We start from the raw sequence: 27,790 nt of genomic DNA on the forward strand, positions 1-27,790 counted from the left end.
CAATTTAGAAAACAGTAAAAAATAAAGAAAAACCCTTGAATGAGTAGGTGTTCTAAATCTTTTGACCGGTAGTGTAGTTTATATTACACACTAGGTTCCACCATTGTGGGTCGGAAGATTTTCAATTATTCTTGCTGCTATACCTCTGTATCAAAGCTGCCTTGTATCGTGGTAATATTCTCAGATGACAATGTAGTGCACTGGGTAACACTTTACATTAAGGTACTCTTTAATGGGGGAGGTAAAGTCTTTATAAGTAATTTCTAGACAGACGTTAAACAATTTTGGTGTTTGCGAATTACTGGGTTTACATACGGCTGACCCTTTTCAACACCCTTAAAAGGGTACCTTAGTATGAAAGTGTTACCATGCATGGTATGATGGACTATTGTGCCCATGTCAAGCTATTCCAAAAACCAGTCACACAAGAATAAATGACACCATGGTGTTGTCCCAAACCTTTATTGCAGCCCCTGAACAGAACTTTTACAGAAACTGTGACAGTCATCCGACCCTGCATACAGGATGCATTTTCACAATAATTTAAAAACCTATTAGCCTATACAGCAGGATACTATGTAAACCTCTAACATGTTTTTTTGTATGTGTGTAAACCTCTGTTTGTATGTGAACTGCAATTTGAGATTGTAGTGGGGTTCGTATATGTTTTCTGTTATTACTAGTTGTGCAATGTCTTTCCATTGGAGTAAAGAAAGTATGTTCTGTACCTTTCACGTATGGCTTTGAAAAAAGTGAAACACTGTCTTTAAAATGTCAACAACAAAAAACAGGTTTGATCCTAAAAAGTGTATTTTTTATTTAAAAATCTAGAACAGATCTATCTTGTAAAGTTTTGTATAATGTAAAATTAACACCACGTTAAAAATTCACATCAACTTCAAAAGTGTTAGGGAGTAGAAAAATACCCACTAGTGTTATAGAAAAAAGCCAAAATAAGTCCTAAGAACTATATTTCAACCACTTGACTTGTTTTAAATGTTGAAACAAACCGTTTTTTCCCCACCCTCAGAGAAGAGTTGCATTGCAGCATTTCCTACAGTCCATCACATTAAATCGGCATTATATCAACTGGCACGCCCCTTATTACCACAATGTACAGAAAACTGCTACGATGGCAAGATTTAAAACATAAAACACACTAATTTGAATTCACAGAAACATTACGGAGACTAAACACACGACTCCTTCAAAATAATAAAAATTACATTAACCCTCCAGCCTCAAGTCCAGAGCACGACCTAGAATCGTCCTTGTAGTAAAAACAACAATGACAATAACGCCAATAGTAAATGCTAGCATTAAATGCTAGGACATTAGAGTTAGCAGGTTACACTGTCACGTTCCCTTCTAGATGTACTACAGCATTTCTCTTTCAACAGTTGGTTACAGTTGGTTTTAGGGGCTGCACTGAAACACATGCAGAGGGACAACAACAAGAGGTGTTCCACGTATCTGCTAAATCAGCCACAATCCCAGACATTCATATACCTTTGTTCCAAATGAAGCACTTACCCTGGGCTAGAGTCAGTTAATATACAAGTGAAAGTGGACCTGTACATTGAGAGAAATGGAACAAAGTTTATGAACATTGCTGACGCAGATTTTTTGTTTTGTGTTTAAGTGTATTGAATTAATCACATTCCTGTTGGACCAGGTGTGTGTGTGTGTGTGTGTGGGGCAGACCTATTGAAGGACCTGGGACACACTGCACAGTAGTGCCTGTTTTACCATATACTCTGAGACCCTGCGCTTCCCTCAAAATTTTTTTTTAATCCGTTTTTCCCAGAAGAAATGGCATACGCCAACATATCTCCCATTAGGAGAGTTTACTTCCAACCCAAATACAGTCCAAAAAATACCACCCACATTTTTTTTTTTTTTACTTGCATTGCTGGAAAATAAATGTGTTCCTATAGATCCTAAGAAATACAAAAAGATGTTCACTGTTCTGGCTCGAGGTCTGAGTGAGTCAAAAACACTTTCAGTACTTAAGAAGTATCAGAGAGCGAGAGGTACTAGTAGTTGGAACAAACAAAAACAAAACGAAATGAGGAAGAGTCTCAAAGATCTTATGAGAACTACGGCTAATAGGGATTGTTTTGCAAAGCGATATGTCTACAGACACACAGTCGCATTCACACACAAAACATCTACACACATTCTCAGTCATACACACTGAAGCTCACACACTCACCCAACACGTCACCTGACTTGTCAGAGTTCACCTGCCACATGTAGACTCACTACATACTGGTAATACAAAACTTAGAGTGAAATTGCCGCGAATGATCAGTGCAGCTTTGCATAATACCTTCACGTTGAACAAAAAACATACATTTACATGCTGAACTCGGTTCAGACATGTAAAGATCTTTGACTAGCAAAGCAACACTTGCCTCTGCTTGTTATACAAAGGAAAGGAAAAACAACCTACAACTCACATGATCTACCTACATCCGTAAGAGAAATTCATTGATACTTTCCATTATATGAAATGGGATTTTTTTTTTTTACAACAAATCATGGAAACAAAGTAGAACAAAAAATGAAAAGTAAAAAGGGCAAGAGAAAAAAATTAACATACTTATCAAACAAGTTATGGAACAGTGAGATTTTACACTAACGAAAGGAAAGCAAAATTCTGAGTGTGTGAGTGAGAAAACGGAGACAGTGGCGAATGTCGCGGCGACGCTTCTCTTTCTATGGAGGTGGGGAAGCGTGGCTGCACGTGCTCAGTGGGATGCGATGTGGGCTGACCTCGCTCCGCCTTACTGCGCCGAGATTGCAGGCTCTACGTTTCTATGGAAAGAAGATAGTGAGGTTAGTGAGTGACAGTGACGGAGTAGAACAGCAGAATTCAAATCAAAGTTATCATTCAATTTAGTTAATATTACAATTACAATCTTGTAGAGAAAATATTTAGACAACATAATACACTAATACAATTTATATGATTACTACATTATATAACAAAGAAATGACTGCACAAATCAACATTTTTAAAAAGCAGGATTGAGGCCCTCCATTTCAGTTCTACTCACGTCATAAGTAATCTAGCAATAATTTGTTTAATAGGATAAAAAAAATCCTCTTAATATGGAAATATGTCAAATGCATGGAATGACTCACTAGTACTCTTGCTAGAGCCATTTTATAAGCTGTGTTTCATAAACCAGCCTCAAGGGGGAGCTACAGCCTACACTACAAATAGCTGCACTGGCCTCCATTACGCACCACAAGGGAGAGTTAAGGGAAAAGTCTAAATGGGATGCTTGGGACGTCCCAACTGACCTTATCCCATTGAAGTTGAAATGTAAGAGTTAAGGTTAAGTAAGGTTTAAGGTTAGGGTTTAGGGTAGGGATGCCCCAAGGATCATGGATAGCACTAGCCGAGAGTTAAGTCCTTTGAACAAAACCTCTCTCAATAGGATTAATTCACTGACCAATATTTACAGTCAACATTGCTTACATGAAGTCTATATTAAGCTTCAACACAACACAATACAACCATAATGCCAAATATAGTGACCAATGGGTCTTCTCTTTGGTAGAATGTGCCATAAGGCCTACACATTTTAGAGAACACTACCTATTGATCAAGCGTTTCCTACCTGGCATGGGCTTCAAAGTGGGGAATATATTATCGTACAACATATACAGACTGGCTATTTTTTGTCTGCTGTGGAAACATGCCCAAAGGTCAGACTCACTGGAAAAGCTGGGTTTCTAGTGACACGATTTCTTAGATAGCATGATACCATGCTGTATGATACTGTACTGCTGATTAATATCCAAAGGGAGAACTATCTATTAAACAATGATTATGTACTCAGTACAGTAGGCCTAAATTCAGCTGTGAAATGTTGCTGGTAAATATTGATTGTGAAATGTTGATTCTTAAATTAAAAAGTTTACCTGTTCGCGCATCTTCAATCTGTTCTTCTGCCTGGGTAAGTTCTTCTGTTGAAACAAAACAAACCACAGTTAGAACCAAAAAAACAGCTTCCACAGTCTTGAGTAAACTACAGAGCAGTACTACTTGACATGCTTTCAGAGAACAGGGTCAATGGCCACTATGAAAAAATACAATTTATACAGAAGAGCTGTTCCTAGTTATAACATTGGAGTTCAAATAATCTTAGCACCAACCTGTCAACTCAACTGGCTCATCAAATTCATCTGCCTCCTCTGCAACAGAAAAGCAACAGTTGCAGTTAGTTGAGAGAGACAGACAGACAGAGAAAGAGAGAATTGAAGAAATAATTAAAGTAAATTACTTTCACGGTTGCAACATCTGGAGGTATATGCTTGCACAGGCACGTACGTAATCACACACACGACACATACCTGGAAACTCTTCCTGAAGAGCTTCCTCCTCTTGAGTTTCTTCTGATTCAGCGTCTGCTTCCTCTTCTTCTGCTGTTTCTTCTACCTCTTCTGTGGAGCAAAGCAACAATGAATATAAGAACACACCATTATTTTCAAAAACACTGATTTAATCTATTATTGTGCAAAAAGGTGACATAGAAATGCAAAATGGACAGGAGACACAGAAAAGTGAGTACCCTATTCACTACCCCAAGATTATATGTGAAAAGGGCCTGTGCATGATCTCTCTACATACATGCAGCTATTCTCAGCAGATAATGTGTGCATACACTTCAGCAATGCACCACCTGGCGTTCAACAGTGTTCGTTCTGAGAGCAGTGTGAAGAAAAACGACTTGTCAGCACAAACCCGAAGCCCTTGAGAGGATTTTTGGTTCAATACTTTTTAGACCCAGATTAAGCCTACCTGGAATAAAAGCCTATTGCTCTGTTCTGGATTATTTTTCCTTACCCTCTTCTGCTGGTGCTGCCTCCTCTTCCAGTGCCTCCTCTTCTGCTGGCTCCTCCTCAACTGGTGCAGCCTCTTCTTCTGCGGGGGTGGCCTCTTCCTCAACAGCCTGTTCTACGGCATCAACTTCCTCCTCAGCTGGGACGGCTTCCTCCTCAACGGCTGCAGCCTCTTCCTCCTCAGGTGCAGCCTCTTCGTCAACCATCTCAACAGGTGCAGCCTCTTCGTCAACCATCTCAACAGGTGCAGCCTCTTCATCCTCAGGTGCGGCTTCCTCCTCGACTGGGGCGGTTTCTTCTAAAACCTCTTCCTCAACGGGGGCAGCCTCCTCCTCTAAGGTCTCTTCTACAGGGGCAGCTACCTCCTCCACAGGTGCAGCCTCTTCATCCTCAGGTGCGGCTTCCTCCTCGACTGGTGCGGCCTCCTCAACAACCTCCTCCTCGACGGGAGCACCCTCCTCCTCGAAAGCCTCTGGCTCCTCCTCCAGAACTTCTGGCTCTTCCTCGATTTCAGGCTCATCCACCTCAGGCTCTTCCTCCTCAATGGGAGCAGCATCCTCCTCGACGGTAGCAGCCTCCTCCTCCTCCTCGACGGTAGCAGCCTCCTCCTCGACGGTAGCAGCCTCCTCCTCCTCCTCAAAGGTAGCAGCCTCCTCCTCCTCCTCAAAGGTAGCAGCCTCCTCCTCCTCCTCCTCCTCAAAGGTAGCAGCCTCCTCCTCCAGAACTTCAGGCTCTTCCTCAAAGATTTCAGGCTCATCCACCTCAGGCTCTTCCTCCTCAACAACCTCAGTCTCTGTAGGGAAAAGATAGCATTAAGCAATTTAGCTGATAACGTGGATTTCCTGCCAAAACCAACTAAAGCAAGTTTATGATATTGGTTGACATTTTCATTTTAAAACTTGACAATTTCAATCCACAATACATTCAAACATCTTAGAAAATGTTGTCAAGCTCACACACACACCTGGTGGGAAAGCAGCAGTTTCCTCTACTTCGGCGGCCTCAATCACTTCTTCAACAATGCGTTCTGGTGCGGCTGAAGCGAGGGGCAGCGGGGAGAGATGAGGGAGTAGAGGGGAACCGTTAAGACCATCCACCTGATCCTTTAACTAAGTCATTATCTGGCATACTTCATAGTTTTCCTCTTGCACAGAACGTTTCAAATGTCTTCCTTGAGGCACATTTATGAAACTTCTCTAAGTCTGTGTGTCAATAAAGAATAATAAAGATAAACAAAAAAGTGTATGCTCCTTTATTAAAATAAATCATGAACCTGCAGACCTACAGTATAGAAACTGCTGACTAAAACCATGGTAGGTATAGGTCTGGCACATTGGTTTGTATAATGTCACAACAGGTATAGGTGTCTAATCGACAGTAGGTGTAAGCATGTTGTGTACACAACAGTGCCAGGTATTTGGCAAGAATAGATTATCAGAGCCAATGGATAAAGGGTAGAGAACGGCTTATGTCCCCTGAACCAATGACAGGCCCTCTGGGGAAACAGGTATAGCCTCTACAGGTGGCAGACATATGGAATCAATAGAGTCTACATGTTAGTACAATGAGTTTAATGGTTAACTCTTGACATAGATAGCCGTAGCAGCACCATGTGGTTGTCTGGTGGAGGACAGTTCTACTGAGGCCAAAGGTGTCATTAACACCCCTCAAGAGCGAGTCAGCACCTTAATAGCGCTTGTGAGCTTCTAGTTGGATGCAATTTTGTCTAGTTAAGCCCACAGTTCAAATTCGATGAAAATGACGAGGAATAACATGCATGTTTAAGCAATTAGTATAATGCATAAACTTCTGTCAAGGGGACGTTGTATGTAATTGTAATATGAGGAAATTAGGTAGTAGGCCATGTTTGAGTATGACAAATATAACCACTGGTCACATTCTTAATGTACAGAAGGTATGTAACAGTGTAGTGTAGTAGAGTGTCTGATAAATGACAAAAATGTAAATGTAGATGTGTTTGTGGCATCTGTATGTGTTCAAGGGATATGCCCACCACCGGCGCCACTGGGGCATTCTCCTGTGGGTGGGTGGCATTGAGAGAGTGCATACAGGCACACATAAGTTACCTCTTATGAGCTTTACCATCTACTACAGTTAAATGCTGCTCTGTGTGTGTGTGTGTGTGTGTGTGTGTGTAGACCCGCAGGAGTTGTACCTTCTTCCACAGGTGCTGCAGGAGCCTCCTCTGGTGCTCCCCCTCTGCTAATGATGATGGTAGCCTTCTCTTTCAGTCCTGGGGGTTTTACATGTGATGCAGGGGGAAGAGGACGACATGGCAACAACTCATGTTCAGGAGAAGTGCCTTTACGAAGGCTACAACTCTGTATAATGTATTTGGCTAGTTGGCTTGCTTAGTAATATTCATGTATATGGCTAGTAACAATATAGCAACATTAGGATTTAGGTCTAGGAGGTCTTATGTATCATCTTTTATTTAATGAACATCATTCAAAATAAAATAAAAAGATAACATTTAAAGACTGATTTGGGTTTACTTTTGTGCTTCCAACACTGAATTTGTATTGTGTTCCGATATGCTGTGAAAAGTGAGGTCTACAGTGCTAAGAGAGAGATCAGGACAGGAGAGAAAAAGAAGAGCATTCCAGTAGAAACAGGAGGAAGTGCCCCTTTCGGCACAATGTCATGACCTTGTGTATGCATGCAATGCCCATTTGTGTAACACCAAAGCATCTTATTTGAACTATGTGGGACAAGTGCACTTGAAGACATGAAACCTTCAAGGATCCAGCAACTTTATTAACACAGAACACACATAGCTGATCCTTTCAAATCTATAATTTGTCCTTTGATGAAATCACGTGTTCCATCTCCACTAAATGCTAAATAAATTATTTTGTCTTTGTCCAATTCTACAAATGTATTCTCTAGTGACTCTAAATAATGTTATCTTTATTGTAAGATTATAGCACCTTGTGGTACTCTTGGCACCTTTCCTTTAACAGTTCATAATTCTATAGAGGACATCATTGTGATTCTCACAAGCAGGAAGTGGCTAAAACAATATGCACTATACATTGCGGGAATGGAAGCCCTGCACACTAGGTGGTTTCCTACTCCCATTCGCAGAGGTTTATAACTGGAGTGAAGGCTCTCACTGGAGGGGTTTCTCCTGAATAATTTAACATCCTGTGTCACTGCCTACCCATAGGTAGTGCAGGTGTGAAGAGTCTCGCATCATTTCCTGACCCCCTTATCAGACACCTTGAGCTTTTTAGCAGAAGCTTTGGGGGCCTCTTTACTTTTGGCCTCTTTTGGGGCCTCTGCCTTCTGACCCACCGCCTCTGCCTCTTTCCCCGACTTCTTCTCTGGCTTCTTCTCCTTCTTATGTTTCTTGCCCTTCTCCTCCTCCTGCTCTTTGTCTCTCCTAATCTTCTCCAAGGCCTTCTCAAACTCCTCCTTCTCTATCTTCTCCTCCTCCTCCTTCATCCTAGCTGCTACCGCCACCTTGGCCTTCTTTGCCGACTCATCCCTCGTCACCCCCAGGACCTTCTCTTCCTCCTCCCTGGCCAGGATGTTCCTCACCTCGGCCAGCGCCATCTTGGCAATCTTTTTGGCTTCCACTCGCTCATGGATGATGGCTAGCTGCTGTTTTAGTGCCTCCCTCAGCTTCCAGCCCACGTCTTTGGTCAGAGGGTGTTCTGGGATACGAGAATACTGTTTAGCTGCTTTGACCGTTTTTTTTAGTCGCCAGGCTGCTAGGGTCACACTGCAAGCATTTTTCTGACCACACTCCAAGCATTTAGTAGGTTGCAAAGCACCCTGGGTATTTGGATTTGCTGACTGGGAGTGTTAGGATAACAGCAAGTGGCATCTTTCTGCACTTTAGAAAGGTTTCGTTACAATTTACCCTGTCAAAATGTAAAGGTGTATAGGGCCATGGTCTGACGCATCTTACTACACAGATGGGATTCAGTTAGTCCAACAGTTATATGATGTTGTCCAATATAACACCCAGCACACCACTGACAAGGTGAATTTCAATTATTTCATACCAAAATCCTATTACAACAAAAGCGGTAGTCAAATAAAGCATGCGACTAAAAATCAATTCAAACTTTTATGCCAAGAAACATAGCCATTATTTTTCATAAATTCAAACTTCATTCTACTAGTAAATACAAATTCTAAAGACCACAATATGGTTATTAGAACTAAAGTAAGCAAGACCTTTTTAGCTCAAAGTCTACTGTACACTGGAACCCACACCGTTCCTCATGCAATACCTTTTTGGGCTTCTCTCTTGGCAACATGTCCTGGCTTTTCATCTGAGGTTTAGGAAAACAAAAAGTTACATACAGTTATAGTCTCAGTTAGACAGGTGTATCTGCTTGGTGCTCAACCACCAATAGGAACAGCCAAATCGAAGAGCCTACCCATAGTACGGGAGAGCAACTGTTACAACAGAACAAAACCAAGCTCAACCAATAACAGATAGAGGGAAGTATTGTACCCCACTCAGCTTTCATTGACACCATTGGCAAGCTTACACACAGGCAACTATTTATTATCCAGCAGGGCTAAGCTTTTCTCTCACAATCTAATAGTAAAGCCTTTGACATACAGCTTTCAGAGTATTAAGAGTAATTTGTGGACAGGATCTACTTGGACCATAGCAGCTGGGGGTGGTCACAATTTAGGGGCAAAGTCAGTATGAATTAAAAACAAAATGAGCCAGACCTCAAACATAGTGTCTGAGTTATAGGCAAAAAAACAAAAACATTTGCAAAAATGTGCACATTGACAACATGGAAAAGCTGACAAAATGCTACAACTAGACAACCTACAAAGCAATCTGGACATTGATCCACGACAAAGTACCTTCTGTCGCCTTATTTTTCTTGACCTTTGTTTTTGGAGATTCTGTTTCAACTAAGTCGACTAAGAAAAGAAAAAACAATGACTACTGGAAGAAATCATCACTAACTTAGCAATGTTAAGATATCCAGGTTCTCTAACTAGCAGCCCAGCTTTCCATGAATGTAATGCCATGCATCTAATGACACGCATCTAAAGGAGACATTTGGCAGAGTCGGCTACTCAGAGCTTCTTGAGGTTTTACTCTCAGCAGAGAGAATGGGGGGGGGGGGGGGGGAGCAGGTAAAGTACCTCTGTGTCTCACTCTTTTCCGATCGCGTCGAGGTTCATCTGATATTTTTCAAAAGGAACATGGCATTAGAAGCTAACAATCCAGTAAACATTAAAAACAATATTCAGAATATTTGACAACTCAAAACATGCCCATGCTACATCTCATAGGCAACACATGCTACCACACAATCACGATTGCATAGTGCTTACCCATACCTCCTATTCTGATGGTTTCATTCCATTACTTGTAGGAGTATGCAAAACTGACGACCACGTGAGTGTAACATGACTGTATAAGGAATTTTACACCTAACCAATACATTTGGATTCATATTCATGCCATTTGAGGATTGTTGACCCTTTCGTCAACAGTGCCAAAGACCAACTAAAACAATAGATGGTAGTCCACAATCAGCACAATGCCCCCCCCCACACACACTTTACCAATGCCTTCCCTAATTGGTCAAGACTACTCTATTCAAATTGTTTGTCAACAGCCACCGACTTCCTTTAACTTGAGAACATTAACCTCACCAGTTGAACCTGCTATGTAGCGATACTGTCGTTGCTCAGTCATTGTACTTGAGCACCAAGTGAAGTCTAAATGATTGAAGCCAATATGACATCTGAATGGGCTCCAACCAACAGCTTGTTCAGCAGGTTTCTTGCATCTTTAACAGCACTATTCCTTGTACCCTTTGTGCCAGACATTTGTGTTTGCTAATACTTACTAGAAGCCTGTGTTTGCTTACAAAAAAAATAAAAAAAGTGTTCAATGTTGTCATAGATGACACATTTTTTACCATACATTACAAATGACTGGAACTTCACTCTGCAGTTCTAGAGTTCCACCTATAGGCTACAATGTTTAGCGTTTAAAGATTAAGCTAGCTGGGTGAGTGTCTTTAGGGCGAGTGGGAGTCAGCACTGACCCGTTTCAGAGATCTGGGGTTGTGGTTATGACGTTGGGATTGAGATGAGGATGATGCCATATCTTCCGTGTCTCAAATCAGGTAAAATGTCCATGAGGTGTGGAATTCGGTAAATGTCCTTGAACTCATATTAGCCATTCAGAATCCTCCACATCAGGGAACACGTTTTTCCAAAACCATCTTGGGCTAAATACGCAACATCATATTTAATATCCCTGTTTTAGGACTTCTAGACAATTTGTTTATGGAACAGCCGAAAGCTAGTTTCTCAAGGTGTTTGCTTAACAAAAGTTGACAGCTAACGAGAAATGATTAACACCTGTGGAATAAGTCCTCCATCAAGCCGGTCTCTAAATATCTAAGAGTAAATGACCATCTCTTGTCATTTGGCCAATATATAAAAAATGCACTACTTATCCATGCAAGTAAAAAACAACATTCACAAAAACCACTTATAAGCCTTAGCCAATAAATAACCTGAAAAACACGTTTTTATTTTGTTTAACAAATGGATGACGAAGACAAAAATGGAAAGACGGGGACAAATAGCTGACCTGAATACGTTTAAAAACCAACAAACATGGAACATTAATAGTATTCCTAACACGGACAAGAGACAAAGAAATACCATAACGAGGGAATGCTTCACTGATAAAGTCTTAAAAAATACCCTTCAAAAACCGATCTGTTGTCCAAGTGTAACTGTTCATTGCATAAATTGGAAATGCACATACAGTTGAAGTCGGAAGTTTACATACACTTAGGTTGGAGTCAATTAAAACTTGTTTTTCAACAACTCCACAAATGTCTTGTTAACAAACTATAGTTTTGGAAAGTCGGTTAGGACATCTACTTTGTTCATGACAAGTAATTTTTCCAACAATTGTTTACAGACAGATTATTTCACCTATACTTCACTGTATCACAATTCCAGTGGGTCAGAAGTTTACATACACTAAGTTGACTGTGCCTTTAAACAGAAATCCAGAAAATGATGTCATGGCTTTAGAAGCTTCTGATAGGCTAATTGACATCATTTTAGTCAATTGGAGGTGTACCTGTGGATGTATTTCAAGGCCTACCATCAAACTCAGTAGCTCTTTGCTTGACATCATGGGAAAATCAAAATAAATCAGCCAAGAACTATAAACACAGTGGGACCACGCAGCCGTCATACCGCTCAGGAAGGAGACGCGTTCTGTCTCCTAGAGATTAACGTACTTTGGTGCGAAAAGTGCAAATCAATCCCAGAACAGCAGCAAAGGACCTTGTGAAGATGCTGGAGGAAACAGGTACAAAAGTATCTATATCCACAGTAAAACGAGTCCTATATCGACATAACCTGAAAGACCGCTCAGCAAGGAAGAAGCCACTGCTCCAAAACCGCCATAAAAAAGCCAGACTACGGTTTGCAACTGCACATGGGGACAAATATCATACTTTTTGGAGAAATGTCCTCTGGTCTGATGAAACAAAAATAGAACTGTTTGACCATCGTTATGTTTGGAGGAAAAAGGGGAATGCTTGAAAGCTGAAGAACACTAACCCAACCGGGAAGTACAGGGGTGGCAGCATCATGCTGTGGGGGTGCTTTGCTGCAGGAGGGACTGGTGCACTTCACAAAATAGATGGCATCATGAGGAAGGAAAATTATGTGGATATATTGAAGCAACATCTCAAGACATCAGTCAGGAAGTTAAAGATTGGTCGCAAATGGGTCTTTCACATGGACAATGACCCCAAGCATACTTCCAAAGTTGTGGCAAAATGGCTAAAGGACAACAAAGGCAAGGTATTGGAGTGGCCATCACAAAGCCCTGACCTCAATCCTATAGTAAATGTGTGGGCAGAACTGAAAAAGCATGTGCGAGCAAGGACTCAGTTACACCAGCTCTGTCAGGAGGAATGGGCCAAAATTCACCCAACTTATTGTGGGAAGCTTGTGGAAGGCTACCCGAAACGTTTGGCCCAAGTTAAACAATTTAAAGGCAATGCAACCAAATACTAATTGAGTGTATGTAAACTTCTGACCCACTGGGAATGTGATGAAATAAATAAAAGCTGAAATAAATAAATCATTCTCTCTACTATTATTCTGACATTTCACATTCTTAAAATAAAGTGGTGATCTTAACTGACCTAAAACAGGGAATCTTTACTAGGATTAAATGTCAGGAATTGTGAAAAACTGAGTTTAAATGTATTTGGCTAAGGTGTATGTAAACTTCCGACTTCAACTGTATCCTAAAAAAGCATTATTCAGTCTTCGTCCAACCATAGGAAATCTTCAAAAAGAGACTTGAGGGGTCAACCGTGCCATGATTAAATCCTTTAAAAAGTATTCTACTAGGGATTGGTGATTTTAAGGAGGGGTTTTCCACAAACGCTTGCTCCTCAAGCAATTGGAAACAAGTCTAAAGGAGCAACAAGTTGGGACCTCATGCCAAGGGGGATATGGCTACTGGTTGTGGAGACCTAAGATCACATAACCCTTGCCCTGAACCCCGTCAGTCTGAGAAGTGCCAGCACTTTCCTCCTCCTCAGCCGCTGCTTCCTCCTCATCCTCAAATGGTTCAAACGGATTTATGAGGCCATAGAGGAAGGTGAAGAAGCCTTGAAACCAATCAGAGCCCTCCTCCGCTAACATATCCAGGACCTCCTCGAGGGAGTCCGAGCTTTCCTGACTGCCATCTTTGGTCAGGCCTACGCAAACAGAGGGGAAAACAAGGAAAGAGAGGAAGGGAGAAAAGGAAAGAGGAGAAAAATGCAGGAAGAAAGGAGGAAAGGAGGTTAGGCAGCAAGGGAAACTATGTAGGTCAAAGGTCGCATGAAGCAGAGTTAGAGACTAAAGAGAGGAGAGAATACCAATAGCATAGCCTAGAGGGGAGCATGCAGAGGGACTCTACAGAATATATCACTAACAGCAGGGGGACAACAGCTGTGCCAGACAGGCAGTGGTCTTTATGGCAGAGAGCGGCAGGGTAGACGGTATCAGAACATGGGACCACCTCATTGGAGAAAACACTCCTGAACTAGGTTTTTCCCTTTTGTTTAGAAAGAAAATAGCAACTTTAAGATATGACTAGCGACTTTGAGAACACCACATCTACTTCCTTGTTAAATTATTCTTAAAGCATGCAGCACTTTGGCCCTGAGCTAATTGTGGCGCATGTCTAGTGATAAATGTGTGGTCCTCTGTAGCTCAGCTGGTAGAGCACGGCGCTTGTAACGCTAAGGTAGTGGGTTCGATCCCCGGGACCACCCATACACAAAAAAATAATAATGTATACACGCATTACTAAGTCGCTTTGGATAAAAGCATCTGCTAAATGGCATATTATATTCATATTATATATAAATAGATGTCATGTCAGTTGTGTGGGCCTGAAACGCAACGGTCAGCATGGAATCGAACTCAAGACACCTTTTCACACCATGCACATGCAGACCTTGTTGATTCATTGTTCAGTTTGTTTGGTAGAATTGACCAAAATAGTCTCGTGGCAGAGATCGGGTATGCCAAAGTCAGTCATGCAAAAGAAAACCCAAATCAGTTGGTGGGAGGAGCTATAGGAAGATGGGCTCATTGTAAAGACTGGAATGGAATAAATGGAACGGTATCAAACACATAAAAAGATATGGAAACCACATTGGACTCCGTTCCATTAATTAAATTCCCGCCATTACAATGAGTCCATCCTCCTATAGCTCATCCCACCAGCCTCCTCTGATTATCAAACGAACACGTCAATAAATAACAATCCAGTCAAATCGATGAACTTACCTAGCAATACTTTAGCATCCTCCACATCGAAGTCACCATCTCCATCGGCGTCATAGGACGAAAGTTTACCTAGCAAAGAAATGGTGAAATGAGGTGGGATAATACATTATGCAACTGAATCGCAGCAGGATGGGGGACACAATAGCATTTAAGTTATAATAACATGTTCATTGCCACTATTCTTACATGATTATTAGGATAATCATTAACATTCATTTCTGCATTTCCAGAAGTTACATTGTTAAATTGCTGTTAATTTTCATTAGAAATATTATCATGAGCAATTTTTTAAATGATCATATTAGCATTTCTGGTAAATCACATTAGCATTATAGTATCATTACATTTACATTTACATTTTAGTCATTTAGCAGACGCTCTTATCCAGAGCGACTTACATGTTAGCATTTCAATATTTATTTACTTTTAATTATGAGGTTTAATCACAACATAGCGTGGCTAAGTACAATTTTTAATAAATTAAGCTCAGCATAAAAAAAGCTTTGCATTACATTTGTTCATTTACATTGCATTATATATCTATGGCAGTGGAAACTTATTTAATTGGTATTAATAATTAGAAATATAGTGTGAAGGTAAAGTCTCTCCTATAACATGTTAATAAAAGACTAATGCAAAACTTAAAATTAGTCGTATTTTCTTCGATAAGAATTTAGCCAAAAGCAAGTGATTAGACGACATGTATGGGAAACAAATTGATTATTTCAATTAGGGTAGGAGGGTTAGTGAGTGAAATTGTTATTTCGGGGAATGATCATGGGCACAAATATCATACCTTGCAGTGTCTCAGAGAGGGTAATGTGCATGTCCTTTGCCTTGACTGCATGCAAGATTAAGACCAGACAAAAACATTCACATTGGAGAAATTACAATATTTAAACTTCAATCCAAACATGATTAGTGTACAGGCATATTCAGAGCATGTGCACACATGCACCAAAGATAAAACAACGTCAAGGTTGAAAAGTTGAAAGTTTAATGTTAAAATGCATCAAAGAACTCAGTATCACTTTGAGTTATTCCCCAATGACATTCGTAACTGGTGAAGGCTGAATATTCTGTCAACAGACTATGACAGACTGCTTGCTGTAGCTAGAAGGAAATGTAGCCTTCCTACAGTTAACAGTTGTTTTTCCCCTGTGAAGGTGTCACTTACCGATGACGCCTTGGTAGTCTACCAGGTCGAAATAGACGACGGCCACGGAGGTCCAGACCCCCAGGAGGGCCAGCACCATGAACCAGGTGAAGAAGGAGCTTCCTCCTGCTCCCTCAGGCTTCTTGCCATTCTTACTGGCTAGCTGTGCTTTGCCTTCTGTAATGGTGGGAGAGAGAAAAGAGTCAGACCTGAAGCCAATACTGTACAGGATAACGGCTACACACAAATGCAATTTGTTCCATTTGAGTTGTGAGATGGTCAAAATACAGGCCTAAATGTTACCCAAATCTGAAAGCCTTTGCAGTTAAAAGAAGAGATACACCGTGCCATAATACTTTGGATTCTGTTGTTTTGTTCTTGCATTCATATATAAAAACGGGAAGTAAAATGGGTAAGAATGGAGAAATCTCATGAGCCACTGACCACTTTTTTGCAACTTACAAAAGCAAATGGTATATAAAGTATTGCCTAAAAAAAACATGAAAACCAAATGAATGCCACAAACCTCACGAGGATTGAACATAGGCCTAGAGTTTTCAAGTAACTGAATTATAATTCAGTGTTTGAATGTTCAAGCAAAAGCCCAAATCAATCTATGATTGTCCTCAGAGAGAGGCAAAAAGACAAAAGCAGTAGAGTAGCTAGTTATTCTGGGTGCTACTGACACTTTACACAGAGCACTATGGGTAAAAATATAAATGTATTCGAAGAGATGGCAATGGAAGAATGAACAGGTGGCAAGTCCCCTACCCTCATGCTAGGTCAAACCATTCACACAGGCAGATGCACCACATTCAGACACACAGCACCTGCTCATGTCAATGTCGGTGACAGTTATAAAAATATGTCTCGGTAAGTCCCAACAAAATATTCCATTGCCGTCTGTCATAATTAATGCACCAATTAGTCAGTCAACTTCACTTTTTTGCAAACCCATCCACACTCACACACTACAGTTTCTGATGTTTCATTCTAAAAGTTAAATAAAGTTGTTCCACATCTGCACCAAAACCAACCCAAACCCTAGGCCCAACCCTTATCCACAGAGTTGTCCTTTCTTATTCTCCTCCCTAAGTTGAGTAGAACAAAAGCCAAAGTATCAACCCCAGATCTGCACCCCGGTTTCTCCACGATCACCAAAAAAGGAAAATGCCACGGGTCGAATCAATATCATATATATATATAAATAAATATTCCTCATTCCGGATGAAGTCGTTATCTGACGACATCGCTCCATCTACCTTCGGTCTGTTCGACAACCACCGCGGGTTCCAGCACCCGGGTGGGTTCCACTATCGGCTCTTCCATCCGCGCAGACCACCCCTGACCCGTCCGATTGGGAAAAGCCTCAGTGAGTCTCTTATCACCCGTATACTTCCCTCAAACCTCTGTGCCCTCCTCCTCTTTTTGTTCCCGGCAAACTCAGCCGGAACCTGATATGGGACCTGAACCAGAAAATACGGCTATTTTTAGAGCTGTCCACTTGTCCAGCCGGAAGATATTCAGGCACTCATATGGAGAGGCGCTGTTAACGCCATGACAACTGGCTCACTATTTAAAATGGATGATCAAACTAGCCTTCGCTAATGCTACTTAGCAAAAACATCACAACTAAATCAATACTTTGAGTCCAAAATAATATAATGATATGTAACTGTATTGACCCCCCCCCCCCCCCACATCACCAGCTGCCTACCGCCCCGGTAACAATAGAACAGCATCAGGTAGAGAATGGGAGATCTTTACTAGGGGAACTGGCTGACACCTAATCACTGCCGTGTGATGGAGCGGGCTGAGGGAGAGGGATTTAAAGGCTACAGGCCACGCAAATCCTGGCTTACAGTGACTTTGCCTGGATGCCAGGTGGATACTCGTTAGCCCTACATGGGCAGTTTAAGCAGGCTCTTAGAGAGAGTGGAGGCATTTAAAAACTGCCGACTACTCTGCACACTCAGGAATGAGGGACAACGCCTTTCACAAATGTACCTTACCTGTGACATAGGTAGAGGACAATCTGCTGCAAAAAAGTGTGCGAGCTGGGGGAAGGGGTTGGGTTATTTTTTGTGTTAAATGTTCCTCATCCAGAAAGTCACTCACATGACCACAAATCATAGCAAGGAACAGCAAACGCATCAATGCACAATGAGCCACACATTGCCAAGCACACATGGAAATCACATTCAAATACCAGGAGGCTGTGCAATCTACTGAAACAATAATCAACCACTATGCAGGCTAACCTGTCAAAACCCTGGTCACTGTCAGAACCCTGGTCACTGTCAGAACCCTGGTCGGAAAGTTGTTGGTCATGTTAAACCAGAATCTTTTGCACTGTATTTGACCATCTTTTTTCAATAGCCAAACAATTTTTCATCTGTTTGGTTTAAGGTATTTTCTCCTCGCTCTAGGCATACAGTGCCGAACACTAAGCCTACACAATATTTCAACAGAATGAACATAGCCTAAGTGGGCCTACAAATCAAATGCAAACAAACCATCTAAACAGCTTGCAATCCTCATTAGAACACTGGTACTGACAATCCTGAAAAGGGTACTGCCCTAATCTAGCAGACCTGGTTCTCATGGCCCCTAAGCCATTTGTGCAGGCTTTTACTACACACCATTCCCTACATACTCTCTGGAAAGCCACATAACTAACTCCCCCCTACATTTAAATTGTAGTCATTTAGCAGACGCTCTTATCCAGAGCGACTTACAGTTAGTGCATTCATCTGAAGATAGCTGGGTGGGACAACCACATAGCAAGTACATTTTCCCTCAAAGTAGCCATCAGCTAAGTCAGTGCTAGTAGGAGGAAGAAGTAAAGATGACCAACTGAATAGGGCCTCCATTGTGTACTACCTATCACAGACATGCATTAACATACACCTATACACACACACATCCTCTGACACAAAACTAACATTTACAGTGTGAATGTATTCACCACACACGCACACCACACGCACCGTATCTTTCAGCTGAATGTTCCATGACCACAACACCCCAGTAGTTCCACTGTAACCTCTTTTCAAATGTTTAGTAAGTTAGTTGGAGGAAACTCACTCCCTCTCCCTGTTCTCGGTCTCTGCTTGTGTCATTTATGGGTACATATTGTTCAGTTTGAGCTTACATAAGGATCCTGTGGAATGTCTGCTTTGACACACTCCCCTTCTCTTGCGCTTCTCTCTCTTTCAAACATAAACACACCCTCAAAACACACACCTTGACATTTTGGGACAGATGTTGGTGGCTGTTGTCACAGTGACAAGATAATGTTACTCCCGTCCTCGAGCCCCCACACCCTGACTCTCCCAAGGCCAGTTTGATCTAATCATGATCTGTTCATTTTTCCAGAGAATGCTCTCTGGTTATAACCATAAAACCTGCCTGGTATCCAGCCCACATATGGTGCCCCACCCTCATTCACCTATACACTGTCATGGTTTGGTTAAAAGGGCCAGTCACCAAGTCCACAGATAGAGTTAAAAGAGACTCCAGACCAGAAACAGGGAAAATAGAGGGTTACCCTATTGCTGAAAATTCCTTCTAAATACATGGAGCCATCACACCAGTCAGAATGCATAACCAAAAGTGTCCTTTAGTGATACTACCCACATTGCCAGTAACGTAACAACATTGTAATAGCATTATATGGGCTATGTGGGAACATCAGGAAATTCGCCTAACAATGGTGCTTAGTTGAAATCTAAAATGAACAGTGTTGCACAGTATACCGAAACTTTGGTACTTTTTCCAGATACTAGAACATGAAAAACGGTTCAGTCCTATAATTATTTTAAACTTTCAGTACGTCTGTCAAATGTGTCTCATGTCATATATACGGAATACAGATTGAGAGGATCGAATCTGTCTAGTAATTTGTCTGAATCTTCAAGGGAGCATTAGCTAGCTAGCCAGGCTGCTGACACAGCGCGCGCGAGCCACTTTTGAGAAGTGATAGATTAATTTGTATTTTAAGAATAATGACTAAAGGATTTCACCCCAAATACAGTATAGATGTGTGAACGGTGTTAGAGTTATAATGTAGTGGCAACCCACTAACAGAGGGGGGCGGGACTAAACATTCCAGGGTGAAGGGGACTGAGAAAACTGGTTTAAAAAAGCCTCCTAAAGGTGGGCGGAGCAAAGTGCCTTTGTGTGTCAAGGGGTATAAAGCTGTATGTATGTTTTTTGGCGCCAGAGCTCTCCATGAATAAAAATACAGATCATTCTTGCTGGTTGTGGACCTTGAATCATTTATGATTATAACCAGAGCCTTACAACCCCTGGTAATGATTCAAGCTTAGGTTGAATTAGAGATAGAAATTCTCATGACAAGAAGCAAGCCAGACTTCTGAGAAGCGAGTGAGAGAGAGAAAATGCAACAGCATGGCTTCTAACAAAAACATCATACCTCCACACCCACAGCTTGTTGACTGGCTCCAGAAGCTAACTATGAGAATACTTTGCTTAGCGAGCAGATGAGGGCCAGCCCACCAAAACTACTAAGCAAAAGGTGTTCCAAAGCAGTGCAAGGGAGGTTTAGTTCCAAAACGACATAAAAAACTGTTTCACACATGACATTTGCATTGTAACGTTATTCTACTAGCAACTAAATTCGAATTATTTTTGAGTGAAAATGTCATGAACATATATTCAGCATGACATTCATGTAAACATTTTAATATGATTACAACCCAAAAGTAATGTGAAACACTTCGCATTTGTCTGGGCTTGCTAACACTGAGGTATAATAAGAACTAGAGACTGTGTCCAAGATGTCCGACGTTGTTTTAAACGTAATCTACTCACATTCACATACACCGATTCATGGACCTTCTATATCCGGGCTGCATTCGGTTTACACGGCCCAACATCACACGCGCACTAGTAGGGCTGGGAATTGCCAGGGACCTCACGACACGATATTATCACGATACTTAGGTGCCAATACGATATGTATTGCGATTCTCACGATTCTATATGTATTGCAATTCGATACAGTGATTTTATTGCAATTCGATTCGATGTTCCAAACATATTGCTGCTGCAGAGGGACAAGAGCGAGCCATGAGAAAACAAGTTTTGATCAGTCATGGAAATAAGTGCTTAAAACAAATTGGCTCCCTATTTAAAAAGAAGATGGAGAACAAGTTAAGTTAATTTTGGTGCAGGTACAGCAAACTAGCGCAAAATAATATTGCAAAATTGACAAAAATAATATCCTGATATGTAACTATTGATCCCCCCCCCATCACTAAGCACTAGAACAGTGTGCACAGGGAGCAGCGACGACGTTATCACGTCATCCAAAAACATGGCAGACATTGGATGAATATAAAAATGTCAAAAATGTTATGAATTTATTTGCATTTTAATGAGGGAAATAAGTATTTGACCCCTCTCAATCAGAAAGATTTCTGGCTCCCAGGTGTCTTTTATACAGGTAACGAGCTGAGATTAGGAGCACACTCTTAAAGGGAGTGCTCCTAATCTCAGCTTGTTACCTGTATAAAAGACACCTGTCCACAGAAGCAATCAATCAGATTCCAAACTCTCCACCATGGCCAAGACCAAAGAGCTCTCCAAGGATGTCAGGGACAAGATTGTAGACCTACACAAGGCTGGAATGGGCTACAAGACCACCGCCAAGAAGCTTGGTGAGAAGGTGACAACAGTTGGTGCGATTATTCGCAAATGGAAGAAACACAAAAGAACTGTCAATCTCCCTCGGCCTGGGGCTCCATGCAAGATCTCACCTCGTGGAGTTGCAATGATCATGAGAACGGTGAGGAATCAGCCCAGAACTACACGGGAGGATCTTGTCAATGATCTCAAGGCAGCTGGGCCATAGTCACCAAGAAAACAATTGGTAACACACTACGCCATGAAGGACTGAAATCCTGCAGCGCCCGCAAGGTCCCCCTGCTCAAGAAAGCACATATACAGGGCCGTCTGACGTTTGCCAATGAACATCTGAATGATTCAGAGGAGAACTGGGTGAAAGTGTTGTGGTCAGATGAGACCAAAATCGAGCTCTAGGGCATCAACACAACTCGCCGTGTTTGGAGGAGGAGGAATGCTGCCTATGACCCCAAGAACACCATCCCCACTGTCAAACATGGAGGTGGAAACATTATGCTTTGGGGGTGTTTTTCTGCTAAGGGGACAGGACAACTTCACTGCATCAAAGGGACGATGGGTCGTGGATGGGTATTGCAGCATGACAATGACCCAAAACACACAGTGAAGGCAACAAAGGAGTGACTCAAGAAGAAGCACATTAAGGTCCTGGAGTGGCCTAGCCAGTCTCCAGACCTTAATCCCATAGAGAATCTGTGGCGGGAGCTGAAGGTTCGAGTTGCCAAACGTCAGCCTTGAAACCTTAATGACTTGGAGAAGATCTGCAAAGAGGAGTGGGACAAAATCCCTCCTGAGATGTGTGCAAACCTGGTGGCCAACTACAAGAAACGTCTGACCTCTGATTGCCAACAAGGGTTTTGCCACCAAGTACTAAGTCATGTTTTGCAGAGGGGTCAAATACTTATTTCCCTCATTAAAATGCAAATCAATTTATAAAATTTTTGACATGCGTTTTTCTGGACTTTTTTGTTGTTATTCTGACTCTCGCTGTTCAAATAAACCTACCATTAAAATGATAGACTGATCATGTCTTTGTCAGTAGGCAAACGTACAAAATCAGCAGGGGATCAAATACTTTTTTCCCCTCACTGTATCTTTGGTTGTGAGTGAGGAAAAAAAGTAGATGGCCAGTATTCAGACCCCTTAACTTATTCGAAAACAAATTATTCTAAAATGGATTAAAGTAATTTTTCCCCCTCAATCTACACAATACCCCATAATGACAAAGCGAAAACAGGTTTTTTGACAAAATGAGCTCAGGTGCATCCTGTTTCCATTGATCATCCTTGAGATCTTGCTACAACTTGATTGATTGGAGTCCACATGTGGTAAATTCAATTGATTGGACATGATTTGGAAAGGCACACACCTGTCTATATAAAGTCCCACAGTTGACAGTGCATGTCAGAGCAAAAACCAAGTCATGGGGTCAAAGGAATTGTCCGTAGAGCTCCGAGACAGGTTTGTGTCGAGGCACAGATCTGGGGAAGGGTACAAAAAAATGTCTGCAGCATTGAAGGTCCGCAAGAACACAGTGGCCTCCATCATTCTTAAAGGGAAGAAGTCTGGAACCACCAAGACACTTCCTAGAGCTGGCCGCCCGGCCAAATGGAGCAATTGGGGGAGAAGGGCCTTGGTCATGGAGGTGACCAAGAACCCGTTGGCACCTAAAGGACTCTGACTATGAGAAACAAGATTAACTGGTCTGATGAAACCAAGATTGAACTCTTTGGCCTGAATGCCAAGCGTCACGTCTGGAGGAAACCTGGCACCATCTCTACGGTGAAGCATGGTGGTGGCAGCATCCTGCTGTGGGGATGTTTTTCAGCGACAGTGACTGGGACACTAGTCAGGATCGAGAGAAAGATGAATGGAGCAAAGTACAGAGAAAGTATTTCTGCAAACATTTCTAAACACCTGTTTTTAGGGCTACCGTGTTTAGATTGTGGGGGGGGAATGCGATCCATTTTAGAATAAGACTGTAACATTTGGAAAAATTCAAGGGGTCGGAATACTTCCCTAATGCACTGTATGTATGTATGTACAAGTCAAAGGTTTGGGCACACCTACTCATTCCAGGGTTTTTCTAAATTTTTACATTGTAGAATAATAGTGAAGGCATCAAAACTATGAAATAACACATATGTAATCATGTAGTAACCAAAAGTGTTAAACAAATCAAAATATATATTTTATATAAGAGATTCTTCAAATAGCCACCCTTTGCCTTGATGACAGCTTTGCACACTCTTGGCAGTCTCTCAACCAGCTTCACGAGATAGTCACCTGGAATGCATTTCAATTAATAGGTGTGCCTTCTTAAAAGTTAACTTGTGGAATTTATTTCCTTCTTAATGCGTTTAAGCCAATCAGTTGTGTTGTGACAAGGTAGAGGGGGTATACAGAAGATAGCCCTATTTGGTAAAAGACCAAGTACATATTATGGCAAGAACAGCTCAAATAAGCAAAGAGAAACAACAGTCCATCCTTACTTTAAGACATGAAGGTCAGTCAATACGGATTCAAGGCACACTTAACCAGCATGGCTACCACAGGATTCTGCAGTGATACGCCATCCCATCTGGTTTGGGCTTAGTGGGACTATCATTTGTTTTTCAACAGGACAATGACCCAACACACCTCCAGGCTGTGTAATGGCTATTTTACCAAGAAGGAGAGTGATGGAGTGCTGCATCAGATGACCTGGCCTCCACAATCACCCGACCTCAACCCAATTGAGATGGTTTGGGATAAGTCGGACCGCAGAGTGAAGGAAAAGCAGACAAGTGATCAGCATATGTGGGAACTCCTTCAAGACTGTTGGAAAAGCATTCCAGGTGAAGCTGGTTAAGAGAATGCCAAGAGTGTGCAAAGCTGTCATCAAGTCAAAGGGTGGCTATTTGAAGAATCTCAAATATAACATATATTTTGATATGTTTAAGACTTTTTTCAGTTACTACATGATTCCATATGTGTTATTTCATAGTTTTGATGTCTTCACTATTATTGTACAATATATAAAATAGTAAAAATAAAGAACAACTCTGGAATGAGTAGGTGTGTCCAAACTTTTGACTGGTAATGTATGTATGTATGTATGTATGTATGTATGTATGTATGTATGTATGTATCACGGTGGCAAGGGATATGAACTAACAGGTTATAAACAACACTATTAGCACAACACATAGGTTGTAATATGGCTTTTTTTTCCCTGACTTGGCTTCCTTAGTGACTTTACCCACACACCGCTACTGTCGAAATACTAAACCTGGTATCGAAGTCAAAATTCTGGTATCGTGACAACACTAAAAATGAAGCTTTTTTAGTGATGTAGTGTCAGAGACCATTCTAAAAGGCAAATAGCGAAAATCATCTCAAAACCACATTACTTACTCTCCATAAAGACTAGCCTGTCTCCTTCAACTTCTGTAGAACCCCTAAATTCATAACCATAGTTCAAACTGAACAAAGTGTGTCCTGGCTCTGAGATGCAGCAGCCCTACATACTGTACACAGGGCTCTAGCAATAAAATTGGCAGATTAACGCTTATCCAAATATTGATACGTCTCTCATCAATTCAATGGCAGTAAAATTAACTCAAGCATCAGTGAGGGCAAAAACAACAACTTCAGCATTGCTGAAGAGCAAGTGCGAAGTTTCACAACCCTCATCCATCATGTATACAACATTTTCCAGTCCTGCCACTCTTGTACAGCTCAGTGCAAAATCCAAACCAGGACAAGCAAGCTAAAAAAAACATCCCATACAAACAAGCTCACATCACACATGCAAGATTATTCCCTAAGAATAGCATTTCGTTTGAGGCAGATACACTGCAAAGAAAACACAAGTTCACACAGGTCAGGGCAAGCAGTTGTTGCCTTTACCAGTTATTTGGCCTTCGTCCAATTAAACCATGCTTCTGAGAGATGAGGAAGCCTGGGAAGGGGCAATTTCATTTTTTAGAAATAACAAAGTGATAATACATAATAAAATGTCCATAGAAAACCATTGTAGAATATCAATGACAATCAAACCTCTAAACAAACTGTATGGTGAAATAATGTACATTCAAAAGAAAACATTTGAAAATATTTGGTTACATCCATTTTTAGATTTTGGTCATACAGTACAGAATTTGACTTCACATATACTTTTACCTGCTTATTACATAATCATAAATACAGAATGTCGAAAATAGCTTTAGCTTTGATGTATCAATAAGTCACATCCCTATAGCTATAGGCAGGCAGTTGATAGTCATCAGAAGTTGGGCAGTGAGTATGAGGCCTGTTCAGAGGGGTGCAACATATCCAATGTTGACTCATAAATGTATGACTGATGCTTCTCGGTCGTGTAGAATAGTACATTTGATCAGCTCTACATAATACACTACATTTCTATCTGCAACTTCCTGAACAGTTCACCTAGTGAATATGCCTCTGTACAACGGTCAACATACACGCAAGGGGAGGAGCCTTGTGTTGTGAAATACTCCGATAACTGTACATAATGTTCCAAAGTCTTTTTTAACATTATTTTATCACGTAACATACGACGTGTGTAGACCTATCTTCAACTCATTTGCAACCACTAAGTTGATAGAACGTTTGCAATTCATTACTTGATGACTTCTCTAAACGTTCCATTATTGCAGCTCAGTCAAAAGTCGGACCCGTAATATTCACACTGATATGATCGATATTAATAGTGGCCTGATGATCATCATCGTATTTGTTTAAAGTGTAACAAAACATAGTGGAAATCGGGCGTTCAGTATCAGACGAATTAAGTCATGGGATTTAGAATTAAAGTACTAGAAGTAGCCTAGCCTGACAGTAAAATATTGGCATAATCTCATAACCTATGTGGAACACATTCTACGGTCATATGCCTACATACATTTCGGGTAAACCTTTCTAAGGCCACGTGTCACAATGCAACTGGAGTTTTGCAAAGGGGACATACATTTAGCATGACTCGTAGGCTACATGTAAAGCCCGCGCCCCCTTGCAGTCAGTCTGCCCTGAAACCACTAGTTAAGAACGTTTAAAGTATGGGGCTCAGACCATGCCATTGTAACTCATTATCTTGATAACTTGGGGAGCGGTGCCGCGATGAGAAAAGTGGGGGTTCATATAATTAAAGTCTCCGTAGGGGTCCTGGATTGCAACCGCGACGACGATAGAAGCCACGTGTAACCCCTCCCACGTTCTGCCATTATTGACACGTGAACACTTGGAGAATGACCGAAAACGAAAAAGGGGGACGATACCCTCTACTACTGATGCAGTTTCTGTTGTAGTCTACGAGGAGGATATGTAATTGGCCTCGCTGCGTACAATTACACAAGTGGGCACGATAGGACTCAAAGTCCTCATTAGTGCACGGGCCCCTCTAAACTTTTATTCAAAATTGACCTGATACCCTCTCATGCAAGTTATGAGTCTTTGCAACAATGCTTCAAATCGAACGAATGCCTCGTTCGTTATACAATGTAGCAGAGAAGCAAAGCGCCTATCATCTAGATACAAAGAGACTTGTTCTGTTTACTATAACTCGGCACAATGTACAGTTGATGGTGGCTCCGTAAAAAGGGACACAATTGTTTGGTAACTTTTGGGGTATATTGTGGACGTTGTCCTACATCTTGTCCAGTTATAGTTATATAGTATTATAGGCTAACTTGCATTGCCTAAATGAAAAGATAAATCTTGCCGGCCGATTAACTTTCAAAGGCCTTCTGTAAATAAGTTAAGGTTGGTTGCATGCACCACTGTCATTACTGAAATTGAAATTACGAACCTTTCATTTTCTGTCCTCGTGAGAGTTTCTTCGTGACCATGGCTATTCGAAGTTGCTTTAATTCAAGTGGAAATTCAAAATTAGCGAGCTTCACTGTCAATTTCTTGCACTAAAGGTGGCCCAGTAGAAATCAAATCGCTCTGCCCTCATAAACCGAAGCCCATAGCAACCCCCGTCTACTTTTGAATGACTGCGCCCTCAGCCAGTGCCGTTTTACGAAGACAAGATGGGCGGAGAAATGGAAAATCTCGTCCAATACGCTTTCAGAGGATGTTGTCTTATTCAATCGTGTGGATATCCACAGGTTAGAACCGCCTCGTTCATGGTCATGCCTAGATGGGATACAGCTTTTCTCAAATTTGACGCCAAAAGGTGATTTATTTTTGCATTTTCGCTAACCCTGTTCCTAGCCTTAACCTAATTCTCCGGAACTGATACGTGAATTAACCTAACCT

At 41.4% G+C, this 27,790-nt stretch overlaps 2 protein-coding genes across 3 annotated transcripts; both read right to left on the reverse strand.

Annotated features, from left to right (window-relative positions):
* Window positions 1–446: 446 nt before the first annotated feature.
* LOC311146792 (uncharacterized protein) lies at window positions 447–27,523 on the reverse strand. 2 transcript variants are annotated; one of them, XM_084183379.1, is made up of 11 exons: window positions 27,336–27,523; window positions 15,881–16,036; window positions 15,500–15,544; window positions 14,704–14,772; window positions 7,034–7,111; window positions 5,822–5,893; window positions 4,862–5,650; window positions 4,369–4,458; window positions 4,171–4,209; window positions 3,937–3,981; window positions 447–2,820 (listed from the first exon to the last, which is right to left on the reverse strand). In XM_084183379.1, exons 1-11 carry the CDS (start codon window positions 27,373–27,375, stop codon window positions 2,813–2,815), a joined length of 1,431 nt encoding a protein of 476 aa, XP_084039505.1. In that variant the 5' UTR covers window positions 27,376–27,523; the 3' UTR covers window positions 447–2,812. The 2 variants fall into 2 exon arrangements, with proteins under 2 accessions (XP_084039505.1, XP_084039506.1); XM_084183380.1 differs by lacking the exon at window positions 15,500–15,544.
* On the reverse strand, window positions 7,124–9,762 carry LOC311146793 (uncharacterized protein). Its single transcript, XM_084183381.1, has 2 exons — window positions 9,123–9,762; window positions 7,124–8,537 (listed from the first exon to the last, which is right to left on the reverse strand). The coding sequence occupies exon 2, from the start codon at window positions 8,434–8,436 to the stop codon at window positions 8,074–8,076; it is 363 nt and encodes a 120-aa protein (XP_084039507.1). The 5' UTR covers window positions 8,437–8,537; window positions 9,123–9,762; the 3' UTR covers window positions 7,124–8,073.
* Window positions 27,524–27,790: the final 267 nt, after the last annotated feature.

Source organism: Coregonus lavaretus (genome assembly GCF_964263955.1).
Source record: "Coregonus lavaretus genome assembly, chromosome: 19".
Taxonomy (NCBI): Eukaryota; Metazoa; Chordata; class Actinopteri; order Salmoniformes; family Salmonidae; genus Coregonus; species Coregonus lavaretus.

What these genes read in the sequence shown, in the direction of transcription:
- LOC311146793 (XM_084183381.1), bottom strand. Translation starts at nt 8,436, where the DNA reads ATGGCGCTGGCCGAGGTGAGGAACATCCTGGCCAGGGAGGAGGAAGAG.
- LOC311146792 (XM_084183379.1), bottom strand. Translation starts at nt 27,375, where the DNA reads ATGGTCACGAAGAAACTCTCACGAGGACAGAAAATGAAAG. An exon ending in GGCAGCACCAGCAGAAGAGG is followed by an intron (nt 4,459 to 4,861) that starts GTAAGGAAAAAT and finishes TTTGCTCCACAG; the next exon opens with AAGAGGTAGAAGAAACAGCA. An exon ending in TGAGCCAGTTGAGTTGACAG is followed by an intron (nt 3,982 to 4,170) that starts GTTGGTGCTAAG and finishes TTGTTTCAACAG; the next exon opens with AAGAACTTACCCAGGCAGAA.